Genomic DNA, 25,942 nt, shown 5'->3' on the forward strand with positions numbered 1-25,942 from the left:
GTACTTGCTCGCGTTGCAAAATGAGTGTCTGTGGCCCCCTCTCGCACTGCACTTAGAACCCTTATAAATCATCACTTGAACCCTAAAAAACCGTCACAAATACTTCCAAAAAGCGTCGCCTGCGAGGGAAAATCACACCGTCTACGAGCGTTGGCGAGCTCGTGGGGCCACCGATTTTTGAGCTCATTCCAGCGCGGCTCTATACACCTTGGTCGATTTGGCCGTAATGTCAAATAGGGTTTGCTTGTAAACAAACAAAGAAGATTTGCAAATTGGTGCAAAATCCAAACAGTCCTCATTCGCAATTAGCTTCGCGCGTGCCGTTCTTTGAGCAGAAACGTACATTTGCTCGCTCAGATGGAGCAATGTTGCCGATTATGCATGGATGCCAATCCGATGCTAACCAGCATTGCCAACTATCGGTTTCTGTCGGTGGAAAAGGCTTGTGCCGTCGCGCTGGCAGATCTCATTGAACAGTATCTAGAGATCAGTGTAAGTGTTGGGCGGAGTAGCTCTCGCAACCAGCTTTCCCTCACAATCGTAACGTTGTTTTGCTTTGCAGATGAATCATTCCACAATCGAGCCTTTGATTTGTGGCGAATGCTTGAAGCGGCTCGAAGAATGGCATTCGTTTCGCGAAAGTTGCCACCAGCACGATCGTTACTTTCAGCAGCCGAACATCAAATTCGAAGAAGTGATCACCATCGAGCCGCGGTACGTGCTGGAACCAATCGACTCATTGGAGAGGCAGAAGCAAGACGATAAAGCACAGCAGGAAGATTGCATGGTTGAAGAAGAGGAAGAGTTGGAGCTGGATGAGGATGAGGTTGGCATACAGATGGCTTCAGAATCGGAAGCCTCTGACGTTGTGCCAAAAGAGCCATCGAAACGGGACGTCCTGAAGAAAAGTGCAGACACCCGTCCTACCATACGGAAACAAGTTCACAAATCACTCCCATCAAAGGGAAAGCGTGGACGCCCTAAATCGTACCGGGAACGTGTGGAGTCGCCAAAACCGGGCCAAAAGGAAGCGGACGTGGAGCAGCCAAAGCACGACCCACCCCAGCATGCAGCCCGAAAGCAGCGACCCATGCCAAAAATCTGCACCATATGCGGGGTAGCGCGTACCGACATGGCCGCCCATATGCGCTGGCACAACAACGAGCGCCCGTACCAGTGTCCGCACTGTCCGAAGATATTCCTGAACAGCTCCAATCTGAAGAATCACATCAATCTGCACACGCGCGAAAAGCTGTACAAGTGTGATCTCTGTGATAAGGAGTTTGCCAGCACGACCGGGCGCAGCAAGCATCGGGAAATACACGCGACGGAGCGGGTGCACCTGTGCACCGTCTGTGGCAAGCGGTTCAAGTACCGCGCATCGCTGGCACGCCACAAGCTGATCCATTTCGAGGAACCGAAGCAGAAGTGTTCCGTGTGCGATATGATGTTTCTAACGAAGTAAGTTTTCTTTCTTTTTGCACTAAATGTATACATTTTCTTGTGCAAATTTCAAAATTGGATTTGATTGGATTTCACCAACAGAACCCGTCTGACGAAACACTTTATGGTGCACATGAACGTAAAACCGTTCAGCTGTGAGGTTTGCGGGAAAGCATTCAACCGGAAGGACAATCTCAAAACGCACATGAAAACGCATGCGGCACAGCGGAAGCGGGAGAAAAAGCAAGAGCCAGCAGGAATTGTCGTGCCGCAACAACAGCAGGCATCCGAAGAGATTATAATATGAAACCAGTTCAAGCAGATCAGATGCATATTGCTCGATTTAAAAATAGGAATAAACGATAGGCTTTGAATTCATGTTTTTTTAAATTATTTTACAAAACATCCAAAATAATCGTGCAATGTTCATATCTAAAAAAAACCGTCATTCACTTCACCGTTCAAAATCACAGCCCAGGTGACAGATTGTCAATGAAACGTCAGTTCGGGGCTGTTTGTTTTGTTTACAAACTGCATCGTTCCGGGAAGGGGTAATGTAGCGCATACAAAATGCAATTTTACTGTTAAAATAAATCTATAAAAATAAGATTCTTTTTCATATTTTAGAAATAAACGTAATGCAAAAAGGATGGCGCTCCACGGTAGTCCATTAATCAGCCTTAAAATAGAACCCATCGAAGGAAGCATGCACCTGCACGGGGACGATGTTGATGAGCCGGAAGAGGAAAGTTGGGAAACAAAACCGTCGCCCTTGGTGGACGACTATCCGGACGGACCGGCGACAGACGATGGCTACATCTACGAGGTACTGGAAACTGAGAGCGAGTCCGAAAATGCCGCTGATTGCAGCACAAAACCAAAGCCCCAACGGAAGCGCCGTAGCTTCTGCACGATATGTGGCAAGTATTTGAACAATCTTGCCGAACATCGCCGGATGCATCTGAACATTCGCACCCAGCAGTGCCCGTACTGCGAGAAAACGTTCGTCCATCGTACGAATCTGATTACGCACCTGAACATTCACACGCACGATCGCACTTACAAGTGCGAGTACTGTGGCAGCGAGTTTACGAGCGTGCAGGGACTGAAGCAGCACCGGGCGACACACTTCGAGGGCCAGTACGCGTGCACCATTTGCCACCGGAAGTACAGCCGCAAATGCTACCTTCGCATCCACCATGAGCGGGTACACAGGCCGAAGGAGAAGCACTGCTGTCTGATTTGCGACCGACAGTTTCTCAATCCGTAAGTTTCGGGCTGAGCAGCTGGGGCGATGCGGAAGAGAAAGTGTAGGAAAGTTATTTGAATTTGAATTTTGTCTTTTTCAGCACGCTGAAGGAAAAGCACATGAAGATCCACGAGGACGGTACGCTACACGAATGCAGTCTGTGTCATCGAGCGTACAATGCAAAGCGAAATTTGCTAAGACACATACGAACGGCTCATCCGGAGCGAGGGCAGAGCGATAGCAGTAACACACCCCTGTCATGACCATAGTCGTTGAGTCGAAAGTCGTTTTGTAAATATATGTTCCGTACGCTGTCTGACTGATTTCGATATCTTTGATTTATTGACACAATACAGTACAATAATTGTAATAATCGTCTGCTGTTTTTTGTAAGCAACATCCTCGTAGGGCTTATTATTAGTACACATGTATTAAAAACAATCCATCGAATCCTAAGTAATGCGTGCTGCGCCTGAAAAGGGAGTGCAGTGTGGAAGCGGTTCCACGCGCAAAACACACACATAAACACGGGCGCGCGCTTTCGTAATTTGCAAAGCAGCAATATCAAAAAACATGGAAAGGCATGGAAACACACAATCATCCGTTAACACACGCGTTTGTTTTGTAGCTGTTTCTATTCTCTCTTCCCTGTACTTATTTTATGATCGCATTCCTCCCTCTGCATCACAACTCTGATGTCGATCGCGCATTGCAATACTTTAGTTTTGGTTTATTTTATTGTTACACACATCAAATATTTCTTTTTGTTGGAACAAATTTAATCGAATCTTACGCATTATTCCTTCTGCACGCTCCAACACGTGCTCGCTCCGATTAGCTTGGTGATGTAGCTTGGGATATTACGTGCTTTTTTAATTTAATTTGTAAACCAAGCCGGCACACGAAGGCTTTGAACCAACATTGAATCAAAATGATAAACAATCGTTATTATAAGAGAAAGGTAATAGAATGCCCGACAACAACGACGGGACAGCCTTCCTCCACAAACCAATCCTTTGTCGGTTCTTTACAATTGCCATCCGGCGGTGCCAGTGCCCTAATATTTGCCCTTTCCCTTTTCTTTATCTGAGACATTTTTGTGTTGTGTTCACAAACATTCGATTCGATTTACAATTAGTTTTCCTAGTGTTTTTTCCATTTGTCGCCAGCAATGTTTCGTTTCTATACAATATTACACATACTACATACGTCATACACGCCGCCGGTGCACACAGTATACTCTCGCGGGGGTTCATTATCATTAATATAGTCAACATTGTATCAATGCTCTTTAAGGTTATAAGCAAAAAAGTCCATTCGTTTGTTTATAGGCTTACTCTGGTAGTAGTAGTAGTTGTTGTTGTTATATTGTTTGTTTGCTTCGTCCTTTCTGCGTATTTCTGGTTGTGTAGTGTTGTTTGTGTGGTTTGGTCCGCCCATGGCAGACAGGTAGATTCCTTTTCGGTAGAGAATATTAATTGTCTATATATATATCGTCACACGCCTCCATCTCAATGCAAACAACATGCGTTGCATTACGCTCGTTAGACCTAAAAGCAGAAGTACGAAAAGGTGAAAGCGTTTTAGTTTAAAAAAACGGGGAAAAGATTTTGAAATAAAGTTTAAATCCCTGTCACGAATGGAATGCATGAACTTGGGGTGTATCGATACCGGCATTATCACACAACCATCACTTGAGTGTTGCTTGCGTGAAGAGGTATATTGCGCCAAGGGCAGACAAACAAACGTATCCGCCGCGCAAAGCGGACATAAAAAAAACGCGACTCTATACATTTTTATTATCATACGTTGACGCATCCATCCAGCCACAAATACACAAACGCAAGATAGCTCAGTTGCATGTTTGCTTTTCCGATAATGGTGTCCCCTGCCCGGCCCCCCTCTCGTTGGATAAATAATAGTTAGCCGCGTATATGTTACAGTACGTAGCGCGTATGATCGTATCGGAACATACTATTTCGCGACAAAATTACAATTTTCGGGGGTAAGAAGGAGGGAAGCATTGTTATGTCCACGTGCCACCAAAAGCGATAAGGAGGGAAAAGAAGGGAATTTGAAAATGAGTCACTCCCAGGTGGTCGTTGCTCGGAATGCATTAACGTACACCACCTTCAAAGCGAGAGGAAAAAAGACGGGTATAGCGTAAGGAAAAGGGTCACCACCAACTGTAATTCAATGCCATCGCATTAGGAAACGTCTAGAGCCGTTCGATACTGGCCCGGCAGACTCGATGAGTAGAGCTCCAGTTGATGACATAAACCATTCTCCCGTGAGCCATTGCGCCAGCTATGCGCTCGCCCCGGCACAAATCAATTAATATGCGTCAGCCGTGTGGTAGCTGCCTTAAATACGATGCGAAAGCAAACGACAAACGGCGATTGCTCATTGAGACTCGGGAAAGGGATCATAAATTTGGGACCACGGGTCAGCTGCGCTTTGTTTACCCATGGCCCTCTCTATCAGCCGTCTGTTTGACTGTTCATTGATAGTCACCTTTTTCCCATGGATTCGGCAAATGATAACCGGCTCGTGGGCCTTGTTATCTTTCTTTTTTTTTTCGTTTTCGAAATTCAGCTTTGTCTAGTGGCGGGGGTCGCTGCTATCGCGTGACAGACTAGACTGGCCATAAACAAGCTAATCGTGTATGCCTCATCTAAGTCCAACAGTCATACAGTCGGTACGGGGGAAAAAAGCAGCAAGGCGGATGTGCGGTGCTGCTCGATAACGGCAGATAATGTGGGGCCAGCGCAGCGATTGAACAATCAATCACGCCAGCCAATGATATGGGACGCACAGGTGGCAATTCGGTGAATGCCAGATGGCAGCACACAATAATTGAGCCTAAACTGCGCAGGCATGAATGAATTTACCAGATAAAACAATTTCACGAAACTCACCTGGGGGGATTGTGAAACAGTGGGGAGGGAGGAGATGGGGCGGGAGCGGGCGGCTTAATATCAATTCGATTTACGAATCTAGTCCGCGGGCTTTACGCTTGATGCGAGCGTACGGGCCGACGGACGGATCGGTGATGAAATCGTACAGCACGCGCGTCCAGGACGTGTGCTGCGGGATGTTGTCGTAGAACTCGGGCGCGATCCGCTTCACCTCGGGCAGCAGCCGGCCGGGCACGGCCGGAAAATCGTGATGCTCGTTGTGGTAGCCCACGTTGAAGGTGATCCAGTTGAGCGGCCCATAGTACGAGTACGTCTCGAAGCCCTTCGCGAACATGTAGTGCTCGGAGATGAAGTGGCCCGCCACCGGATGCAGGCCCATCGCCAGCAGCGACCCGACGATCAGGTACACCATCACCTTCCACCCGAAGTACTGCACCACGATCGTGTTAAAGGCGAGCTGTATGACGCCATTCACCAGTTCGAGCTTTTGCGGCGGCTTCGGATTCACAACCAGCGGCCGGAAGATGTAGAACAGCGGCTGCAGGCAGACCCAGAAAAACTTGCCCAGCGTGGTGCAGAACAGCTTCGCCTCTAGGTAGGTGGGCAGGTCCGTGTCGATCACCTCGTCGCCCTGGTAGCGGTGGTGCTCCAGGTGGTACTTCTTGAACGACACCGACATGGGCAACCCGATCGGGAGGTTGCAGAAGAAGCCAAACAACCGGTTCGCCATCGGGCGCGCGTGCCCGAACGCCAGATTGTGGGCAATCTCGTGGCACGCCAGCATGAGCGAGTGGTTGATCACGCCACCGAAGCAGTAGGCCAGCAGAAACACCACCTTCCACGACTGGTCCCGCACCACGAACAGCATCGCGAGCTGGGTGAGGACCATCGCGCTCGCGACCCATTTGAACTGCGGGTCGCAGCCGAACAGCTTCTTTATCTGCGGGTACTTTTCCAGGATCAGCTTTCGCCGGCTCGCGTGCGGCTCCTCCGTGTACGTCCACTCGAAATCGGTGCGCGAAACGTGCTGTCCCATGGCTGAATTTGTTGCTTTAAAACTATAAAATAAAACACTAACGAAAACAACGGTATAACGCTACCTAAACTCTAGCCTAACTATTTCACAATAATGGGCAGCGGCAGTGCACCCGAAAAAGAAAAAGTGATGCAGATGACGGTACACCACCGCCGGCTTGATTATTTTACACTGACAGCGGGTGACAGCTGGCTCTTTCTAGAAGGGAGGGGAAAAACATCGCGCGCGCTGGCGGTGAAAGTCATCGCACGCGTTGACATTTCTACCAAACAACAACAACAGGTTGCTGGTGTGTGTGTTTTTGCCGGCTGCAGAAGGCTCGCCGCGGTCATGTTTTTTGCCCTGTTCAACTTTTACTTTACCGTGGGCTTTTACGCGGTTGGTGTTTTCATTGCGTCGTGCATTTTTAAGCTGCTGTTCTATGCTGCCTACCTGAACGATCTACATTCCACGCCGTTGGACAGTGTGTACGATTACATTATCGTTGGGAGTGGGACGGCCGGCTCCTGGATAGCGTCCCGCATTCCCTCCAACAATGTGCTCGTGCTGGAGGCCGGGCCCGATCGGAACGCGCTCATGGACGTTCCACTGTTTCTTCCGCTGCTGCAAGGCACGCAGTACGATTGGCAGTACGTTACGGAACCGCAAGCGGAGGCCTGCTGGGCTATGAAGGAAAATCGCAGCCGTTGGCCCATGGGTAAGCGGAACGAATGGATGATTGATACCATTCAATAACACGTGCTTTTGTTTCAGGTAAAACGGTCGGCGGCACACACATACTGAACAACATGATACACTTCAAAGCGGAGCGGAAGGATTTCACCGGCTGGTTCGGAAAGGCGCATGATTTGGACCGGTTTATGGAGTTTTTCGAGCGCGACCGATGGTCCCACGTTGAGCGCGGATATTCTACCCAGCTAGGGCATGCCATTATCGATTCAGCGATGCTGCTCGGTTTCGGCCGGGATGATTTTTTCCAACCGCTGCTAACGACACGCAACGGACGACGATGGACGACAGCGCACGAGTACGAATCGAGAGGACGATTGGCACACGACCGGCTGACGAACAGTGTGGTAGAACGAATCGTATTGGAAAAAGGCGTCGCAAAACGGTTGCTCGTATCAAGCGCGGGAAAGCTGATTGAGTTGAGGGCTAGCAAGGGCATAATACTAGCCGCAGGAACGGTCGGATCGGCTAAACTGCTGCTACAAAGTGGCATCGGACCACGGGAGGAACTGGAAAGGGTGGGTGTGACACCCATCGTCAATCTGCCACAGGTGGGCAAGAATTTGCAGGATCATATCGGCACCGGGTCGGAGTTGCTGTTGATAGGCAAATCGCTAAAGTTGCACCCGATCGATCTGGTGCATCCTTCGAATGTTTTGAAATTCTTCTCCGGAAACCACCACCAATCGTCGCTCTCGTTTGGTGGCTGCGAAGCGGTTGGTTACGTATCTTTAGGTAGCAATTATACGAGTGATTTACAGTTTATGGTCCTGCCGGCCGGTTTAACCTCCGACGGGGGCGTACATCTGCGTAACATAGTCAACCTGAAGGACGCCGTGTGGAAGGACTACTACGAGCCGCTCTCGAGGACGGGTCAGCATGCCGTCACGGTTCTACCGATACTGCTCCATCCCAAAAGCGTTGGCCACATCGGGCTCCGTAGTGCGAATGGGCAGGATGCTCCAATTATCAATCCCAACTATTTAACCTCGAAAGAAGATGTCCGCGTCCTGGTGAAAGGTATTCGAGTACTACAACAACTCACCCAGCAGCCACCGGCCAGGCAATTGGGGCTAGAGTTCAATCCAAAGCCTTTCCCAGGCTGCACAACGCAACCGTACGATAGCGACGCCTACTGGGAGTGTTACGTTCGATCGGTAACGCACACGATCTACCATCCGGTGGGAACGTGCCGGATGGGAGGCACCAGTGCCGACTCGGTAGTGTCTTCCTCCGATCTGCGTGTGCACGGTGTGCAGAATCTGTTCGTGGCCGATGCATCCGTCCTGCCGTCGCTTCCCAGTGGGAATCCCAATTCCGTTGCGATGGCCATTGGCGAGTACTTTATACGATCAAACTTTTTGCCCACCGTAGCGATGAAATAAAAAACACAAAACAACATTTTGCATCTACAATGACATGCACATTGAAAGCATAAATGCGTTTTTTTATTTTATTGCTAATATCTCTCCATATAAAAGGAACGCTGCCTGGCGCCGGTGTGATTTGAATGCTTGGGTATGGGTCTTTTTTTGTTCCGAGTGCAAGCTTAAAGCGTTAAAAGCGAGATTATGATGCAAGATCTTCAACCCGCTCACTGGGTCGGCACCAGGCCGAGCAGCGTGAAGCGCACCTCGGAAGGATCCAGCTCGATGAACTGCTTGCACACCTTAATCGAGTCCTTCAGCAGCGTCTCCGGCGTGGTCGGCCCGTGCGCCACCGGGAAGTTCTTGCGGCCGTCCAGCTCGTACAGCGTGCCGTCCACCTGCACGAACGCGATAAAGTGATGGTACACCGCGTCGTTAATGTTCGGTGTGGCGGTTTGGCCCTGCTGGGCGTTCTGCTCGTGCGTCGCCTTGAACTCTTCGCTCTTGTTCAGCAGCTCGCCACGCTCGACGGGCGACAGGTCTTTGGCACTGTCCAGATACTTCTTCAGCACGCTGGCCTCGGTGACCTCAATGTCCGGGTTGTTCAGGATGGCGTGAATCACCGCAATCGTACCGCACGCGTTGTGCACGAACTGTCGCGTGAAGAACAAACTCTTCGGATGCTCCACGTTTTTGTCCTTCAGCTCTTCGTCCTGCTTCGCGCGGAACTCTTCGTGCTGTGTGGAGGAAGGGCGGGGTACGGGTGGTTAAAAGAAAGTTTTCAATGTTTTAAGCATGGTCGCAAATAATTACCGCCTTCGAGCAGGGAAACAGAAAGATCAACGACTTGACCGGTTTCGGCACCATATCCAGCAGCTCATCGTCCATTCCATAGATATCGACGATGCTCCAGAGCGGCGAAACGCCCAAATTCACCATATAGTTCGACAGCACCTGGAGCGGATTGGGAAAGTGTAAATTTTACCCCCATTTTCCCAGGAAACTTCCAACGCCACCTGCTTCCACTTACCTCCGGGTTAGATTCCAAGGGTAGCCAGACATCCATTTTGTCCACTCTGTCGCTTGCCACGGTTTCACCACGAATATTCAATGTTTGCAGGCACACAGTTCGTTCGTCACTGCGCCTCTAATCTAATTAGAAATGCAGTTACCCAAGAGAATCCGGACAAATTTTCCGTCTTTGCCTTTCTGTTTTTCGTAACCGTGGGCGTTGCGTGTGGCGGCTATCTCCAAAATGGAGTTCGGCTCTTTGTCTTCCTTTACACAAATCAATGCCACTAGCAGGGCTTGGGAGCCGGCTCACTGGAAAAAAGGAAGTGGAGGCGCGTAGGCGACGAGGACTGCAGGACACGACCAACTAAAACATGCAACAGATTTTCCCGAACGACTTTTTTCTCGTCTTTTTCCCGGCTTCTAGCGTGAATTGCACACAGCCACATCGAGTTTGACAGCGAGGATGTGTTTATACGCGCGATGTAACGAGTTGAAATGGGGAATAGTGCAGGGTTGGTGGATTGATTTTTCCAAACGCCTCGAAACGATAAATTGCTAGGTTAAAGAAGGCCTACATTTTTATTCTTTAATTCTTTTTCTTTCTCTGATTCTTCTTTTGTTCTTCTTTCTTTTGTGAGAGCATCGTTCATATTTCATTTAAAAAAACATGATTTTCATCTGTATTGAAAGTACAGTATCGGACAGAAAGATAGGGCATTGGGTTTTTAACGGACCGTGCACCCGTTGGGCCAAGTTTATGTGTGGTTTGTATGTGTTTGTGTTTGTGTGTGTGTGTGTGTGTGTGTATGTGTGTATGTGTGTGTATGTGTGTGTGCATGTGTGTGTGTGTGTGTGGATGTATGTTTGAATGTGTATTGATGTGTGTGTTTGTTTCACAAGTAGGTCGTTTCGGATAGATTTGTAAGTAGCTTTTTTGTGTTTTGGGTTAGGTTTTTGGTGTGATAAGCAGGACCACCGCCCTCGCGATCAGTGTGTTTTCGATATATTAACAATGTTACGGTCTTCTTTCGCCGTGGTCTTCTGAGGACGACCGGTTGACTTGCGCGTTTCGGTTGTCCAAGCGCGTTTCAGTTGTCTAAGCACGTTTCGGTTGTCCGAAGCGCGTTTGCCACAAAAGTGCGCGATCGTTCCATTACGAACTCGATCCTTTTGCGCTTAATGCCAGCAGCAGCCATTCGCTTTTACATATGGCGCTGATAATCGGTACAACGTTTACCTCGACCCATTGTTACTAACATTGCTTGCTTGGACCGTCAAGAACGCGCTGGTTAAAAACTTGGACACGGCTGATCCCGTGCTCTGCCTGCGTTCTACTTCTATACGCGATGAATAACATCGTTGTCGAGCAGCGAAAACATCGCATGGATAAAAACTATCAACGAGTACGAGAGTAAGCATCTTCCCTTCAAAATCGAGAACAGAATACTGCCGCGCTCATGAAACAAAACGCCCATTGAAAAGAACAACTGCGCGTCAGCTCAATGCACGCACAAAGTTTACCATTCGCACACAACGTGCAACGCAGAGATGCACGAAGGCCTTTCAATGGCGTGCACTGGAGAAACACCTGTGAGAGAATGCCGAGTTCATTGCTATTGTGCGTGTGTCCATTTCGCACCGGTGTCGCATTCACATTCATGAAACAGCACACCTGCGTTTTCGTCCGAGGAACAAGGGCTGCTGTCGATGCAAACTTTAGTTTTTATCCAAGTGTAAACGCACAATGTTTCACATGATAACACACATAATAAGAATAATTTCAACGCAATATGACATCATGGCAAGCTATGTTTTTCAGACACAAACCCGCGCACTTGCAAATACACATTAAAAAGCACACTCACTTTCTACTACTACTACACACACACACACACAAACACACACACACACACACACACACACACACACACACACACACACACACACACACACACACACACACACACACACACACACACACACACACACACACACACACACACACACACACACACACACACACACACACACACACACACACACACACACACACACACACACACATACACACACACATACACACATACACACACACATACACACATTCACACACACAAACACGAGTAACGTGGCAAAACAAGTGCACGGTGCATTGAAAAAAAAAGGGTCCTATCTTAATGTCCGATACTGTACCACGCTACGGTGGAATACCAAAAACATTAAAAATGTTCTTTGGGTATTTTGTGTACGACAACACGATTGATAACAAATCGGTTTGTCGTCAATTTGTAAACAATCTGCACTTCTCGTATGCTAGGAGTGTTGCTGGTTTCAATAACTAACCCAAGAATCTTTCAGCATTTCTATTGCAATATCGATGTGTAACTAAGATTTTCATTAAATTTTTCAATGGCTCATGGCAGCAAACCGTGATCCCGAAAGAGAGGAAGGATACTTGCATGTATTGGCTAGCTAGGAGGGGCCTGCATCGAAACACGCCTAACAACAACTTGGTATGGCTGATATGTAGTTTATATATTCGATGTATAAAAATGTAATTTCCACTATTTCCTTTCCCTACAGTCTGTGCCAAAGGTTCGTGGGACGAGCCCGGTATAAACAATGGCGGACAATTTGAACAATATACCAAATTGTTTCCCCAACAATGAGGACTCTTCATCCGATTCCGATCATGACGCCAAATCGGACGAATCGGACATGGAAAACAATATTGAGGAAGTGATGCAAGCATCCATAATGGAGGAGCTTGACGAAGATAGTCAAGAGCAAGCGACCGGTCGCTGCGTGAACGCTCTGGAGGCAAGATCAAGCTGGAAGCCTTGGGCGGGAAAGCAAAAACCGTTTCCATTCTTCCGCAAGAAGATATTGCGCGTGGATCGGCCTGCCAAAAGTACGCCGTACGAAATATTCTCTCTCATACTCGACGATAAGCTCGTGGCCCATATCGCGCTCGCCATGAACCTATATATGGAGAAAAAGAATGCACAAAAATCAAAAGCGAGCAAATGGCTTGAAACCAACCCGAAGGAGGTGCGCAAATTTATCGGACTCATGATATGGATGGATTTGGTGCGTGTTGGCCGGCTGGAGGATTATTGGTCCGAAAATGCCCTCTACAACTTCGCCGTTCCACGAGCGGCAATGTATCGCGAACGCTTTCGGGCGTTGCTCGGTGCGTTTTGCTTCTACGACGATGGAACGAGCAAAACCGACTACAAGGAGCCGGGCAAGATAGGAGCCTTTATCGATGTGCTGCAGAGCAAATTCCAAGCGCTTCTCCACCTCGGAGAAGATGTGGTCGTGCGGGAAATGCTCGCCCTAGGCAGAGATCGTACCAGCTTCAAGCAGTACATCCCCGCCAGCGCTCACCGCCACGGACGGTGGGCACTGTTTAAGCTGTGCTCCCTGGAAGGGTATACCTGGGGACTGAAGCTATGCACCGAGCAGCGCCTAATAGGTGAAGCTCAGCTGGCCAACAGTGTGTGCATGGAGCTGTGCGAACCACTGCTTAACCAGGGTCGCACCGTTTACATCGACAACTTCCATGCCAGCTTCGATCTGGCGCAAGCGTTGCTAGCCAACCAGACGCACCTCGTTGGCACGGTTCGGGTCAATGGAAACAGTATGCCCAAGGACGTCCTACTAGCAAAGCTTCGGAAGGGGGAAATAATAGCGCGCGAAAACGACGACGGAGTAATGGTGCTGAAATGGAAAGGAACGTGCACGATGGGCCTGCTGAGCACCAAGCACTCGCCCGCGCTGGTTCCAATGGAAAGTCAGGTACGATCGAATCGTCGCTGGATCAGGGTAGCACGCATCCAGCCAGAGGCAGTGATCGCACACATCCAAGCCAAAGGTAGGCCAGATCGTTCGGACGCGATCGGCCCGCACATCACCGACCTCCGGAAAGGGATGAAGTGGTACAAACAGGTGGGTCTCGTGCTGCTGCTCCAAGTGTGCGTCACGAATGCGTGGATTCTGCACCGCATGGTGACGAAAAAGAAGCTTAAGCTGGCGACATTCCGCGAGCAACTGGTGGACCAGCTGGTGCCATTGCCCAGCCCCACCGTCGAGCGAGGTTTGAGCGGCGGGGAGAAAAAGTACACCCACCATCTAGAGGTACGGACTGATGGGAATGGTAGAACGGTGCGACGATCATGTGCCAACTGCTATGCTGAGTCTCGGAAAACCATGAGCCACTATGAGGCAGGAAGGAACAAAAAGGCAACCACTACGTTTTGTGGGAGCTGTCCGAAGCAGCCTCAACTTTGCATGCCGTGCTTTAACAAGTTGCATTAAGATTGGGCAAACAAAGAAGGAATTCGATGGAAGGGAAATTTAGGGCAAAATAAAGAATTAACAACACGCTGCATTTGTTTCGGTAATGTGCCCATTTATTGCAATCCAATCTGGTTGTGTTGCTCTGTTCACATGTTATCATTTTGTTTTCCATTTTAACACGTTTGTATGAATATGTGTATTTGTTTTTGTGTGGCTCTTGTTGCTGCTGCTTCGAGATGTGTTCTGTGCTTAATCGTCCACTTATGTTTCTTTCTCTTTTAAATGTGTTCTATGTTTCTCCTTTTCCTGCTTTATTCCTTCCCCTTTGCTTTGCTTTTCCTATCCTTCTTGTTTGCTTTTGAATGATTTGAATACTTTTTTTTCTGGCTTTCACATTTCCTTCCTTTAATGTCCTTATCAAATGTTTCTATTTCCACCTTTCCATGTTTTCATGCGGTTAAATGCGTCCAGGCTGTTTCTTATCATTTTGGCGCCACTGCGTATTGTTCATTTCGCATTTAAACATTTAAGCGTAACACGAACTAGTTTTATGTGTCTTAGGGGTGTTTTATATTTCCTCTCTTTTACCGGAGCATAAACTCCAATTGGTTTTATGGTTCCAGAGCATCGATTTAGGGCTTAAGACGATGAGTTTTATTAGGTTGTGCTTAAACCGTTGACTGTCTTTTAACACATGTTTACTGCATCGATTCAAACGTTTTTCCTAACCATTAATAAAGATTAATGCTTGCCAAAGTGATGATTATGAGTTTTTCTTTCCCCTCACAAACTTTAAATCAAAATGTTATTGATTCCAAAAGCATGTTTAAATGAAAATGATCTAACCGCGGAGCGTTAAACTCCTAGCGAGACCTTACATGACTTCTACAAGAAAATTCATTTTTGTTATGCCACTCGATCAGCCCGTTGTCGGAGTAAATATGCTTTGCTGGTAGTAAGAGCTCCTTCGCTACCTTCACCTATTAAACGCTACCTTCCCTTATGGGCGTGTTCGCGGCTTTCGAGCTTTATTTTTTGTTCCATAAATAGTGTTATTTATTGTTTCGATAAATATGCACACGATCGATAGCATCATGCTTTTAAATACTTCACCATTCATTTCCCATTGATTCAAGGTGATTCATCGTTTTCTTTCTAGATTATGCGTTTAACGTGTTGTTGTATCTTACTGTACTCTTACTGCACGCAATGTGGGCTTACATTTAAACGGGGTTTTGTTTTGCTTTGTAGTACGTAGTTTGCATGTAGTTTTTTGATGATAATTTATATTTTTTTCTCCAATTTTATTCTCCTGCAAGCATTTGCTTGACAACTTACACACACACAAACAGCTCTGTAGGTTCGTCGAATCTAACTGCCCAGCAAGCTTTACATTTATTTTCAGTATTTTAGTTGAAATGGGGTGTGTTTCTTTTTTTTGTATGAATGATGGAGAAACGAAATAAAGCATCGCTCTGCTCCGTTTTGGTTCAAATTAATGGGGCTAGTCCATACATACCTACACTCAGTGAAACTAATCTAACTTTAGGGTGAAAATATGACTTTGTGACAAATTTGTGTGCGTGTGTTGCTTTTTTGTGCTTAGTTTTCTCTTGTTGGTACCGCGTGTTGTGTATGATATGTGAGTTATGAGCGTGATATTGTAGGTGTGGTGAAGTGTGAGCACGCGTGGCTGGATGGTTTACTGGTCTAACAGTAACACACTCAAACCACGTGTGCCAATACGAATGTTGCCCAGCTTCAAAGCAAATCTATCTAATAAGATCTCGCGAATCTAATAAGAATCACGATGGGATCTTGAACTTTGCAAGCCAATTGAAATCGATCGTGCTTCTAGCGAATGTGCGGGTGATGGATGAAGATCGGTTACACCATGACGATGACGATGATGATGATGATCATGATGATGTGCTCTGTTGGCGTTTATATGACACACATACACATATATCTACGGCAAATAGGATCTCGGATGCACTTCCCTGATTGCCCTTGGAACAACCATTGAACAAACGTGTCTTCCTCGTAAACCTTTGCCCTTGACTGCAAGCATTCTCTGTGTTGGGGTGAAGGTGCTGCTGGCGCGCCAGACGGCGGCAGTCGTTTGCACGCGAATGATGAAGGCGTCCCTAAAAGCGAACCCTAAAAGCAAACCTATACCTGGCTCCGTCCCTATTGTAGGGCTCTCGCCTGTTTGGAACCCCAAACGGGAGCCTGATTTCCAAAACGGTGCGTGATTTAATGAGTGCGAAACACGTTCCCTGTCGGTGCTTCGTGATGGGTTTTGGTGGTGATGGTGGTGATGATGATGGTGCTAGGGTGTTTGTTGTGCTATACTCTTCTTTTGAGGGTGATCGTGATCATTGCTTGTGATTAACACGCATATTTTATTGTGCTGTTTGCCGTTTTGGTTGGTTTTCCTTATTTTGTTTCTTTGTTTCTTCTTCATCATCTCCTTCTTCTTTTTCTCTTCATATTTTTGTTCACCTTCCACACACATATTTCATGCTCCCCTTTCATGCTAGAAGATATTGCACTGTTCACAAAAAGACTGTTCACTGTTTTAACTGCTGCTGTTGTTCTTGTTGTTGTTGTTGTGCGCGATCGAGGTTTTCTCTGGTTGGCTGGTTGGTGTTGGCTCTACACCCCCTTTTTACTTGGATTTTTTTCCTTCACACTCTTGCATTCGATTCTTGTTGATTTGTCTGCTGTTGGTTGTTCTGATTCTGCTTTGACAATCGTGTTTTACGTTTTTTTTATTACATCCTTCCCTTTTTCCTGTTAGAAGACTACCGATTCCGATCAACTTCAAATGTTTTGTTGTTTTCTTCTGTAGTGTATATGTGTAGTGTGTTTCTTTTAATTTCTCTTTAGTGATTGTGTTGTGTACTGTACTGTTTTGTGTTTTAGAGGGAACTCAGCTTCTTATTCGCTTTCAATATTGTAAACGTTACATCGGGGGACACTTTGGAAAATCTAGTTGAGGTAAACAGAATATTCATTAAACTGAAACTAACACAAATACCACAGTTTTAAAGGCATTCAACATATTTGCTATCGGGAGCGCGATCTCGAACGCTTACACTTTCTCCTCTTCACATTCTTAAGCGTTCCGGGCCATTTCATCAAGCGGTTGGAGTGGAAAAAGCGGCGAGCGGCGAAGCAAAATATGACCCCGAACCGAAAGACGGTTTTGAGGGCGAGCCTCACCGGATACTGCCGGCGCCCGGGTGTCCCATTCATGCACGCCGATTGTCACATACACACAGAGTATAGGTTACACAAAAGATATAAGCGTTTGTTATTCATACGACGACAGCTAATGGTATGGTTGATGGTACGGACAGACACTCCCGCGCCCAAACCCGACGTAGAAGCCAGCAGGACTACGTGTGTTAAGGTTAGCCGTTATATCACAAGATTACTTAAACTATTACATACCAAAGCACCGGGCCAGGTGGTGAAAAGTGTTGATAGAGGATGAGGGAAAGCAAATTCCTGCCTGCTCTAGGTATGGCATTTATGATCGCAGTTCCGCAGCTACATCATATATTGTCATTAATATTCATTCGTGCGTCTTGATTGATTCCAGCTATTCCATATAAATTCCACTTCTTCTGCGCTCTTTGCCATACAGTTGGTAGCATAAATTCGTTTAACAAAAGCATGAAAAAGAAAAATAATAAAACAAACATAAATAAAAATGAACAAATAAAAATTAAAATGTATGATAAAACTAAACGTGATATAAAAAAATATAAAGAAAAAACATATTAACGACTTAAATGTTTTATAGTACGCTTTCTCTCTTTCTTTTTTAAAGTCACTGAATGCACAGCCGCTCAGACGCTCCGAATCAACGTCTCTCTGTGTTTAGCTGTCCTGTTCGTCGCACTTTCTTCGTTTTCCCTACCTAACTGACTTTTACAAAACTGAACCATTTTAAATACTTAGCTACTAAACACTGTACCGTACCTAGGCCTCTCTTCTCTCGCTCTGTCCCTTTCTTAGTAATACTTAGACGAAAGATAGTTATATGACGCGCCTGTATGCTCCGTTTCTATCCTTACTTGTCCTTGCCGTGCCATTAAAACAAAAACTGTAAAAGCTTTTACACTAAGATGAAGAGAAAAATTGCATTTCCCACCGCAAGGGTAGAGCGTTTGAGTGGTAAAATTGGAAAAATAGGAGCAAAAAAAAAACAAAGAAGAAAACGATTCCCTAGAAGAAGGTTAAGCTAAATAGTAGTAACAGAAAGGCACAACATAGTAGTAGACTATATATAAATATACAGCGAGATTGTTTTGAGTCCAGATTTGAGCATGCACGTAATGGTGTTTTCCCTATCTCCATCTGCATATACCGCTTTTTAGAACCAGTAGAAACAACTGATCCGTATACTCCCTGGAATACACGACACAGAAAGGAAGTAAGCGAATGTTTTGCTTAAAATATAAAATAAAACATCCGACCACCATGTAACTTGTCCCTTTTCGGTATGCCTATTTGTTTGTTTGTTCTGAAATCCTTCTTGCGGGAGGGGTTCATCTATTCTCCACCTTCCACGCATGCGTCTAATTTGTCTGTTTTTCTCTCTCCAAGTGTCCATCCTGTAAGCCATCTCTGTCCACTTTGTTCCCTTCGTTTTTTTTAAGTGTGTAAGTGTGATCGCTTCATTCAGCTTCAAATCTGAACTGGCTCGTAATCGAATGTAATAGTTAGTGCTTGTTTCTTATCATCTCCTTCACGATCCTCAATTCGATCCCTGTTGAGCACTATTTATAATATCCTTCCTTTTACAGTTTGAATGAAATATTGAGACTCTTTGCCGTTCCATTTATAGGTGGTTAATTTGTCTAAAAGGAGGCCCAGCAGTAGCACTTGCTCGAATAGGAATAGTGGTTTCTGTGTTGTTGGTTTGTTCTGTTCCGAAAGCGTTCCTTGAAAGCAACTGTTAAAATACTCCGCTGTTCCTTCTTCACTGTATTTATATAGCCTTAAGAAATTTGTCGTCGATCGTCATGCGTCGTCGTTTTCCGTTTTGTGTTTTGTGTAGCATTGGTTTGTTTGTTTGTTTTGTTTCCTGCTGTTGTTGTCGTCGTTGGTTACTATCTTCGGTGGTGTTGTTGTTGTTGTTGTTGTTGAAGTTGGTAGTAGCAGCCGCCGCAATCGCAACCGAAATTTCCGTCAAGTTTGTTTGTTTGTTTTACTTTGCATACGGAACGTTCCTCTCACGCGTGTTCCGCCACTTTCTGGCCTCGCTCTTCGCTCGGTCGGTTATACAGTTTTACTCTTTCCGTTTCGGTCCGCGCACTTTCCATGCGGAACCGGATTTAGTCCTTGTGCAATCTTCCAGCATCTTTGGGAGCTGTTTGTCATACAAAGTCAAGCTCGGTGCGCTTGCGGTACATTCGTCGCTCCATGGTGCGCTCGAACCACTTCTTCAGCTCGGACACGATGAACACACTCGAGGTGAGCGAGACGAGAAAGAGGAGATCCATCGCTGAGAGCGCTTCCGTTTGGAAAACCATCTGCAGCGGCGGGAAATAGATGACGAGCAGCTGGCCGAGGAGAGAAAAGCCGACCGCCAGCAGGAACATCCGGTTCGTAAACAGGCCAATCTGTAGCAGAGAAGCACAAAAAAACAAATTATTGTTAGAAAATAGTATAAATAAAGCGAATGGTTCTTGAACTGTAAAACAACCTTACCTGAAATACACTCTTTGTCTGCGATCGACAGCTCAGCGCATTCCACATGTCGAACAGCACAAAGCAGGTAAAGGTCATGGTCGTATCGCGGCTCGTCACGCCCGTCCCGTCCGCCATCTCGCGCTGGAACACCCACAGCGTACCGAGGATGATGATGCCCGCCGACAGCAGCACATTGATGATGAGCGATTTCGAAATCATGGGCTGTTTCACGTTCCGCGGTTTCTGCTTCAGCACGTCCTGGTCGACCGGCTCGACGCCGAGCGACTGGGCCGGCGGTCCGTCCATGATGATGTTGATCCACAGGATTTGCATCGCATTGAGCGGGTTCGAGATGCCCATCAGCGTGGACAGCGCAATCAGCGACAGTGCTGCAATCGACGTGGACAGCTGGAACCGGACAAAGTTGCGAATGTTCCAGAAAATACCTTTGCCTTCCTCAATCGCAGCACTAAAAATTGACACAAGATTCGGTTTAATATTTTTCTGTGTTTTTATATGAAAAATGATCGCGTAAAGTCTTACATGATCGTATGGAAATCGTCATCGACCAGGATCATGTCGGCAGCTTCCTTGCACACGTCGGTACCGTTCTTGCCCATGGCAATGCCAATGTCGGCACGCTTGAGCGCCACACCGTCGTTCACACCATCGCCCGTCATACCGACGATATGGCCGTTCTGCTGCAGCGCCTTCACGATCGCGAGCTTGTGCTTGGGTGTGACGCGATAAAACACGCTCACCGTGTTGATGATCTTTTCCAGCTGCATTTCGTTCATCTGATCAATATCATGCCCGGACATGGCCTGCATGTGCACAATGTCTAGTCCAATTTTAGAAGCTGTTAAAGATAAGAGAGAAAAAAGGAGGATTAATTACAATATATTAGTTCTTATTTGTTATTAATTGCTTTGAGTGTCTCAAATTAGTGTAATTGAAGAGAGTTGCTGGGTCCGGCAACCCTAAAACGACCCTAAAAATCGCAGGTCAAACGGTAACCTGCTCAACCAGTCACTGGTTGACGTAAGGGAAAAGAAAGCTGGGGGTGCACATTCCGGTCGTAGGGCTCCTAGGTACCTAGACACCTATATAAGCGGACGTCTGCGGCACAGTAGAACAACATTCGCAAATTACACTTCTAACTGACAACAACAACGATGAAGCTGGTAAGAGCACTTTGTCCACCTTTCGTCTTCCTGCACATATTCGCTAACTTTCCATCAAAACCATTCCAGTTACTCGTCCTCTGCTCGCTAGGAGCGCTTCTCCAAGCATCGATCGCCACGCACGACATCAACGTTCCCGTGCTGGTGCCGGTACCCCACATCAAGAAGGTCCCGATCAGCATCCCCAAGTACGAGCACACCAAGGGCGAGATCATCAAGCACGTCCCCGAGCCGATCATCAAGCGCGTCCCGGTGGAGAAGCACGTCGACGTGGAGAAGCAGGTCGAGGTGGTGAAGCACGTGCCCGTAACGAAGGAGATCGTCGTCGAGCGGCCGGTGGAGGTTATTCGCGAGGTGCCGATCGAGAAGGTGGTCATCGAGAAGGTGGAGGTGCCGTACGAGGTGATCAAGCACGTGGAGAAGATCAAGCACATCCCGGTCGAGAAGCACATCGAGGTGATCAAGGAGGTGGAGGAGATCCGCGAGGTGCCGTACAAGCGGTACGTCTTCAACAAGAAGCCCTACCCGGTGGCGTACAACGAGCCGGAGGAGGTGCAGGTGCCGTACACGGTGCCGGAAACGGTCGCACCAGTACCGGTGGTGGTAGAACCGGTGGAACCTTCGCTGAAGGACAAGTTCCACAACCTGGCCGGTAGCTACCTGCCCGATCCGGTCGGTTTCCTCAAGAAGTTTGGCAAGCATTAAGGAAGGGGGAGTGCAAAACGCTATTCTGCAGTATGAAATTTAAATAAAGATATTTATTACAAACGAGTAAACCTTTCCCTGTAATATTCAATTTCTTTTGCAGCTGAACGCATCAAATGAAAGAATTGTAAGGCTGACTTTTTCTTATGGGAAGTGAACTTTATAGGAGGGAAATTGGAGTGTATATCACGCTTTTTGGACAGACTCTTTGACAATTTAAACATAGAACAACAAAAAATTGATTTGTCCAAAAAAAGGTGATATAGAGTGCTATTCCCATCACCTAAAGTTAATTTTCCGTTAGAAAGAGTCAAAAAAGCGTTCCACAACTATGAACAGCCTAGGCTAGGGTTGAGTTTGTCGTATCGTGGCAAAGACTGGGATTGTCTGTAAGTGACCTGTTCTAAAGGGGCAGGAAACGTATAGTTCACATAAGACAAGAAGCTACAAGTGGTATGTAACTAGTTGGACTGTTCGTCAACCGTAGAGACTTACCGTAGAGCCGGTCTCATGGTACAGTTGTCAACTCGTACGACTTAACGACATGCCCGTCATGGATGGGTTCAAGCCCCAAATAGACCGTGCCGCCATACGTAGGACTGACTATCCTGCTATGGAGGGAAATCAATAAGTCACTGAAAGCCAAGCCCACAAGTGGTAGGCAGGCCTTGACCGACAATGGTTGTTGAGCCAAATAAGAAGAAGAGACTTGACCAATCAATACTATACAAGTAAAACTTTACTTTGGGACGCACTGATGACAAAAACATATTTGAACTGTCTTTATTTGTTCATGTCGCATAAGAACTGACTGGCCTTCATATTTTGCTCCTATGGTTCTATAGAAAAAATCGGCGAAAATTCTCTGGACTAATTTGTTTAACGTGCCAACGTGCACCAACTCTCGATCTACGTAGGTTTATATGAATATATCACTGCCGCTATCCAAAAGATCATTAGAAGAAAGTAATGAACTTTGCTGTCAATCATTCGACAGAAATTGATTCCAGTAGTTCTGTAGGTCTAGCACTGACATAGACACTTGTTGTTCTTAAGAAACACTCTGCTCAACGCAAATGAATCCAACTTGGACGCATACTAGAGGTCGATGAACCTAAAACGTATTAAGCAAGTTAGCTGCAGATTTATCACATTAAGCAGCAGACAATCGATATATTTTTGTTGAGAATCAATAGCAAAATAAGGCAAAAATAATGTAAAACCATGCAACCTCGCCTCATTTAATCATTTTTACAGGCTTTTCATGGCAGTTGTTGAACTGATGTTGTGCTAATTCTATTTTTTACGTATTGACATACACGCCGTCATGCCGCTCTTATACAGGATATCGATACAATAATACGTAATACGTACGTATTTAGTATCACGCAGCCTGGTAGTGTTTACTACGGGAGACGCTCCATACGAGACTTGAACTCATGACGGGCATGTTGTTAAGTCGTTCGAGTTGACGACTACTGTACCGTCTCGTGTGCTAATTATTTTATTCTAATTTAACGTTTACTTCGGACACATTTGCTAAAAGAATCCGTTCTCATATGATAACGTATGATTTATAGAGTCAATAACAAATATGGCGAAATGTTAATAAAACGCTGTTTAAATTACTTTAAAAATCGTCTCAGATATGAAGAATAAAAGAAAAAAAAAAACAAACTAAAAAAGACATACATAGAGTGTTAAATTATTTCAAAAAGATTGAAATAGAATATGCAATAAGTAAAACAAAACTATACTACAATAAGCCAAATTGGTTGGATGGACAATGAATAATATTTATGAAAAAAGTAGAAAAATTATAAAACTACATACTAAGGCAAGTAATGTGAACTCGATATACTATTACAGAAAATCATACCATTGTTCTCAAAGATATTTCAACATATTTCAACAAAAGATAATACAAATTAAATCATCATCAAACCGAAAGAAAAAAGACTTTCAAAGCAAGTCTAGCATTGATTACACAGTTAACATTCTTAGACCGCCGTTAGGCCGCATGGGCCATTCCGTTTTCCCGTTCTGAAAGTCTGCCCAACATTAGTTAAGTAATGCCGGTAACATTACATTCCTTTTCACATACCGATCACATAATACTGTCCCATATGCGTACCCTTTTCCCCCACCAAACGAGCCCTTTTCAATGCGCACACAAACCCACAATACGGTTAAGAAATTTTGCAAAAGGTCAGGTATAAAAGGGATTAGCAAATGGTACCATAACGTATTCACAGTTTAACATCCGTCGAAGGCACATCTCACCAGCAAGCAGTAGAGCTATTCACAAAACACATCATGAAACTGGTACGTTCAACCATCAGGCGCGGTGCATCGACACACAGTAAACCGTCCAATATTCCCATCCTTTTACTAACGCGTCCTTTGTCTCCCTTCTTGCAGGTTCTTTTCGTCGCCACCATGGCGATTCTCGGCGCTTCCCTGTCCCAAGCCAAGCTGGTAAAGGTGGAAGTACCGGTGGCAGTGCCCGTACCCGTGCCCGAGATTCAGCACATCGAGAAGCGCGTGTCCACCATCAAGGAGGTGAAGGTGCCGTACATTCAGGAGGTGCCGGAAGAGCACGTCGTCACCCACGTGAAGGAAGTACCCGTAGTTAAGGAGGTGCCGGTCGTGAACGAAATTACGGTGTACCGCGATGTGGAGGTCGTGCGGGAGGTGCCGGTCGAAAAGATCGTACATCGGCGTGTGGAGGTGCCGGTGGAGGTGGTGCGCGAGGTTGAGTTGGTGCGTGAAGTGCCCATCATCAAGGAGATTCCGCACGTGAAGGTCGTGAAGGTGATCAAGGAAGTCCCCGTCGAGGAGGTGATCGTGAAGGACCTGCCCGTGGCTGAGCCGTACCCGGTCAAGGTGCCAATCCACGTGCCCGTGCCGGTTCAGGCGCACCAGCTGCACCTGACGAAGCTGAACAAGTTCCCGCATTTGCACGGAATCAAGAACTTCCTTGGATAAGTCTGCGAGCGAATACATTCGCCATGGGCGGAATGTCCTTTCCTTTCCTAAATATCCTCCCATTCCCCCTCCCACATGTACACTGTTCATGTCAAATAAAAAGAAAACCTAACTTATTCACTCCAAACAAACCACTTACCGATTGCCATGGCCGTTTCTTGAGAGTCTCCCGTGACCATCTTCACCAGCACACCGCTCGAGCGCAGCATTTCGATCGATTCGCGCACGAGCGGTCTCGGCGGATCGGTTATTCCCACCAGCCCGAGATAGACCAGATCCTGCAGCGAGGTGCCCCGCGCAATCGCCAGCACACGCAGCCCTTTCCGCCCGATCTCGTACGCTTCCTGCAGGAATTCTGCCTCGTTCTGTTTACTCAGTGCGATCGCTTGCCCGCCGTACCAGAACTTGGTGCACTGGGGCAAAACCATCTCGATCGCGCCCTTCACGAAGAACAGCTCCTCCTTCGTGTTGGCGTACTTTGGCACCGCCTTCACCGCCATCATCTTCTGCTCCGAGCTGAACGGGTACTCCTGGATGCGCAGATAGTTGTCCGCGGCCGAGTACTGGCCGTTCTTCATTGCCGCCGCCAGCAGCGCCCCTTCGGTCGGCTGGCCGAGCAGTGTGTCGTTCTGGATGATCGCATTGTTGCACACGACGCCCGCCTCGAGCAGCTGGTTGATGCTGGCCTTCGCATTGTCCATGCTGTTGCAGTCGCGGATGTGAATTTCCCCATTATCGTTGTAGCCGGCGCCGGTTACGTCCGCCATGTAGCCGTCGGACGTGATAATGACGGTGACCGTCATCTCGTTCTTCGTGATCGTACCGGTTTTGTCCGAGCAGATGACGGTGACGCAGCCGAGCGTCTCGACCGTGGGCAGCTTTTTAACGATGCAGTGCCGTTTAGCCATACGCATGACGCCGAGAGCGAGCGTTACGGTTACAACGATCGGTAGACCTAAGGTTGAGAACAGTGAACAAACATATTTAGTGAACTTGGTTTGAGCTTTTTTTCGTTGATTTTTCTGTTTGGGTTTTTGAAAAATATTACAATAATCCTAATCCTGTTGTTACATTTCCAGTTAATAAGAACAAGGAAGTATGCCTGCATGGATATTAAATGTGTGTAATATATTGTAATAATTCATTATACGCAATCGTTTCGACCAACAGTGTTGATGCTATTACGATAAAGAATCAGCTGGTACAGATGCTCCCACGTACTAAAGACATTTATCCAAGAAAACGTCTCTTTTGCACTCCCACATTCCTAAAAAAACACAACTCTAGAGGCAAGTTAT

The 25,942-nt window shown here is 46.7% G+C and overlaps 8 protein-coding genes across 12 annotated transcripts in view; 5 read left to right on the top strand and 3 right to left on the bottom strand.

Moving 5' to 3' along the window:
• The first annotated feature begins 265 nt into the window (after positions 1-265).
• LOC120955100 (zinc finger protein 436-like) lies at positions 266-3,015 on the top strand. The gene is made up of 6 exons (XM_049609024.1): positions 266-492; positions 563-1,461; positions 1,546-1,741; positions 1,810-1,994; positions 2,071-2,709; positions 2,793-3,015. The coding sequence occupies exons 1-6, from the start codon at positions 358-360 to the stop codon at positions 2,953-2,955; spliced, it is 2,217 nt and encodes a 738-aa protein (XP_049464981.1). The 5' UTR covers positions 266-357; the 3' UTR covers positions 2,956-3,015.
• On the bottom strand, positions 3,009-6,787 carry LOC120955101 (sphingolipid delta(4)-desaturase DES1-like). Its single transcript, XM_040375621.2, has 2 exons — positions 5,611-6,787; positions 3,009-4,242 (listed from the first exon to the last, which is right to left on the bottom strand). The coding sequence occupies exon 1, from the start codon at positions 6,644-6,646 to the stop codon at positions 5,681-5,683; it is 966 nt and encodes a 321-aa protein (XP_040231555.1). The 5' UTR covers positions 6,647-6,787; the 3' UTR covers positions 3,009-4,242; positions 5,611-5,680.
• On the top strand, positions 6,740-8,814 carry LOC120955099 (glucose dehydrogenase [FAD, quinone]-like). The gene is made up of 2 exons (XM_040375619.2): positions 6,740-7,343; positions 7,400-8,814. Exons 1-2 carry the CDS (start codon positions 6,740-6,742, stop codon positions 8,758-8,760), a joined length of 1,965 nt encoding a protein of 654 aa, XP_040231553.2. The 3' UTR covers positions 8,761-8,814.
• On the bottom strand, positions 8,777-10,216 carry LOC120955103 (ubiquitin carboxyl-terminal hydrolase). The gene is made up of 3 exons (XM_040375623.2): positions 9,773-10,216; positions 9,556-9,696; positions 8,777-9,479 (listed from the first exon to the last, which is right to left on the bottom strand). The coding sequence occupies exons 1-3, from the start codon at positions 9,806-9,808 to the stop codon at positions 8,970-8,972; spliced, it is 687 nt and encodes a 228-aa protein (XP_040231557.2). The 5' UTR covers positions 9,809-10,216; the 3' UTR covers positions 8,777-8,969.
• Positions 10,217-12,009: 1,793 nt separating this feature from the next.
• Positions 12,010-14,149, top strand: LOC120959643 (piggyBac transposable element-derived protein 4-like). Its single transcript, XM_040383210.2, has 2 exons — positions 12,010-12,269; positions 12,340-14,149. Exon 2 carries the CDS (start codon positions 12,379-12,381, stop codon positions 14,074-14,076), a length of 1,698 nt encoding a protein of 565 aa, XP_040239144.2. The 5' UTR covers positions 12,010-12,269; positions 12,340-12,378; the 3' UTR covers positions 14,077-14,149.
• A 2,403-nt stretch (positions 14,150-16,552) lies between these two features.
• LOC120959642 (calcium-transporting ATPase type 2C member 1) overlaps positions 16,553-25,942 on the bottom strand; it is a 54,769-nt gene continuing 45,379 nt past the window's right edge. For all 5 annotated transcript variants that reach the window (XM_040383209.2, XM_040383205.2, XM_040383206.2 and 2 more), the window contains 4 exons: positions 24,784-25,599; positions 20,311-20,626; positions 19,786-20,236; positions 16,553-19,697 (listed from right to left, as the gene is read on the bottom strand). In XM_040383209.2, coding sequence (XP_040239143.1) covers positions 19,452-19,697; positions 19,786-20,236; positions 20,311-20,626; positions 24,784-25,599 — 1,829 coding nt within the window. In that variant the 3' untranslated portion in view covers positions 16,553-19,451. The remainder of the gene's footprint in view (positions 19,698-19,785; positions 20,237-20,310; positions 20,627-24,783; positions 25,600-25,942) is intronic.
• Positions 20,635-23,311, top strand: LOC120959645 (mantle protein-like). Its single transcript, XM_049609971.1, has one exon. The coding sequence runs from the start codon at positions 20,943-20,945 to the stop codon at positions 21,654-21,656; it is 714 nt and encodes a 237-aa protein (XP_049465928.1). The 5' UTR covers positions 20,635-20,942; the 3' UTR covers positions 21,657-23,311.
• Positions 23,573-24,777, top strand: LOC125907467 (valine-rich protein-like). Its single transcript, XM_049609972.1, has one exon. The coding sequence runs from the start codon at positions 23,973-23,975 to the stop codon at positions 24,642-24,644; it is 672 nt and encodes a 223-aa protein (XP_049465929.1). The 5' UTR covers positions 23,573-23,972; the 3' UTR covers positions 24,645-24,777.

The sequence above is a fragment of the Anopheles coluzzii genome, chromosome 3, assembly GCF_943734685.1.
Source record: "Anopheles coluzzii chromosome 3, AcolN3, whole genome shotgun sequence".
NCBI classification, from domain to species: domain Eukaryota; kingdom Metazoa; phylum Arthropoda; class Insecta; order Diptera; family Culicidae; genus Anopheles; species Anopheles coluzzii.

Excerpts from the sequence above, each read along its gene's own strand:
- LOC120959643 (XM_040383210.2), top strand. The coding sequence starts at position 12,379 with ATGGCGGACAATTTGAACAATATACCAAATTGTTTCCCCAACAATGAG.
- LOC120955099 (XM_040375619.2), top strand. The coding sequence starts at position 6,740 with ATGGGCAGCGGCAGTGCACCCGAAAAAGAAAAAGTGATGCAGATGACG. Across the intron at positions 7,344-7,399 it reads TCGCAGCCGTTGGCCCATGG|GTAAAACGGTCGGCGGCACA; the intron begins GTAAGCGGAACG and ends CTTTTGTTTCAG.
- LOC120955101 (XM_040375621.2), bottom strand. The coding sequence starts at position 6,646 with ATGGGACAGCACGTTTCGCGCACCGATTTCGAGTGGACGTACACGGAG.
- LOC120955103 (XM_040375623.2), bottom strand. The coding sequence starts at position 9,808 with ATGGATGTCTGGCTACCCTTGGAATCTAACCCGGAG. Across the intron at positions 9,697-9,772 it reads CCTTGGAATCTAACCCGGAG|GTGCTGTCGAACTATATGGT; the intron begins GTAAGTGGAAGC and ends AATCCGCTCCAG. Across the intron at positions 9,480-9,555 it reads TGTTTCCCTGCTCGAAGGCG|CACGAAGAGTTCCGCGCGAA; the intron begins GTAATTATTTGC and ends TCCTCCACACAG.
- LOC120955100 (XM_049609024.1), top strand. The coding sequence starts at position 358 with ATGGAGCAATGTTGCCGATTATGCATGGATGCCAATCCGATGCTAACC. Across the intron at positions 493-562 it reads AACAGTATCTAGAGATCAGT|ATGAATCATTCCACAATCGA; the intron begins GTAAGTGTTGGG and ends TTTGCTTTGCAG. Across the intron at positions 2,710-2,792 it reads GACCGACAGTTTCTCAATCC|CACGCTGAAGGAAAAGCACA; the intron begins GTAAGTTTCGGG and ends TGTCTTTTTCAG.
- LOC120959645 (XM_049609971.1), top strand. The coding sequence starts at position 20,943 with ATGAAGCTGGTAAGAGCACTTTGTCCACCTTTCGTCTTCCTGCACATA.
- LOC125907467 (XM_049609972.1), top strand. The coding sequence starts at position 23,973 with ATGAAACTGGTACGTTCAACCATCAGGCGCGGTGCATCGACACACAGT.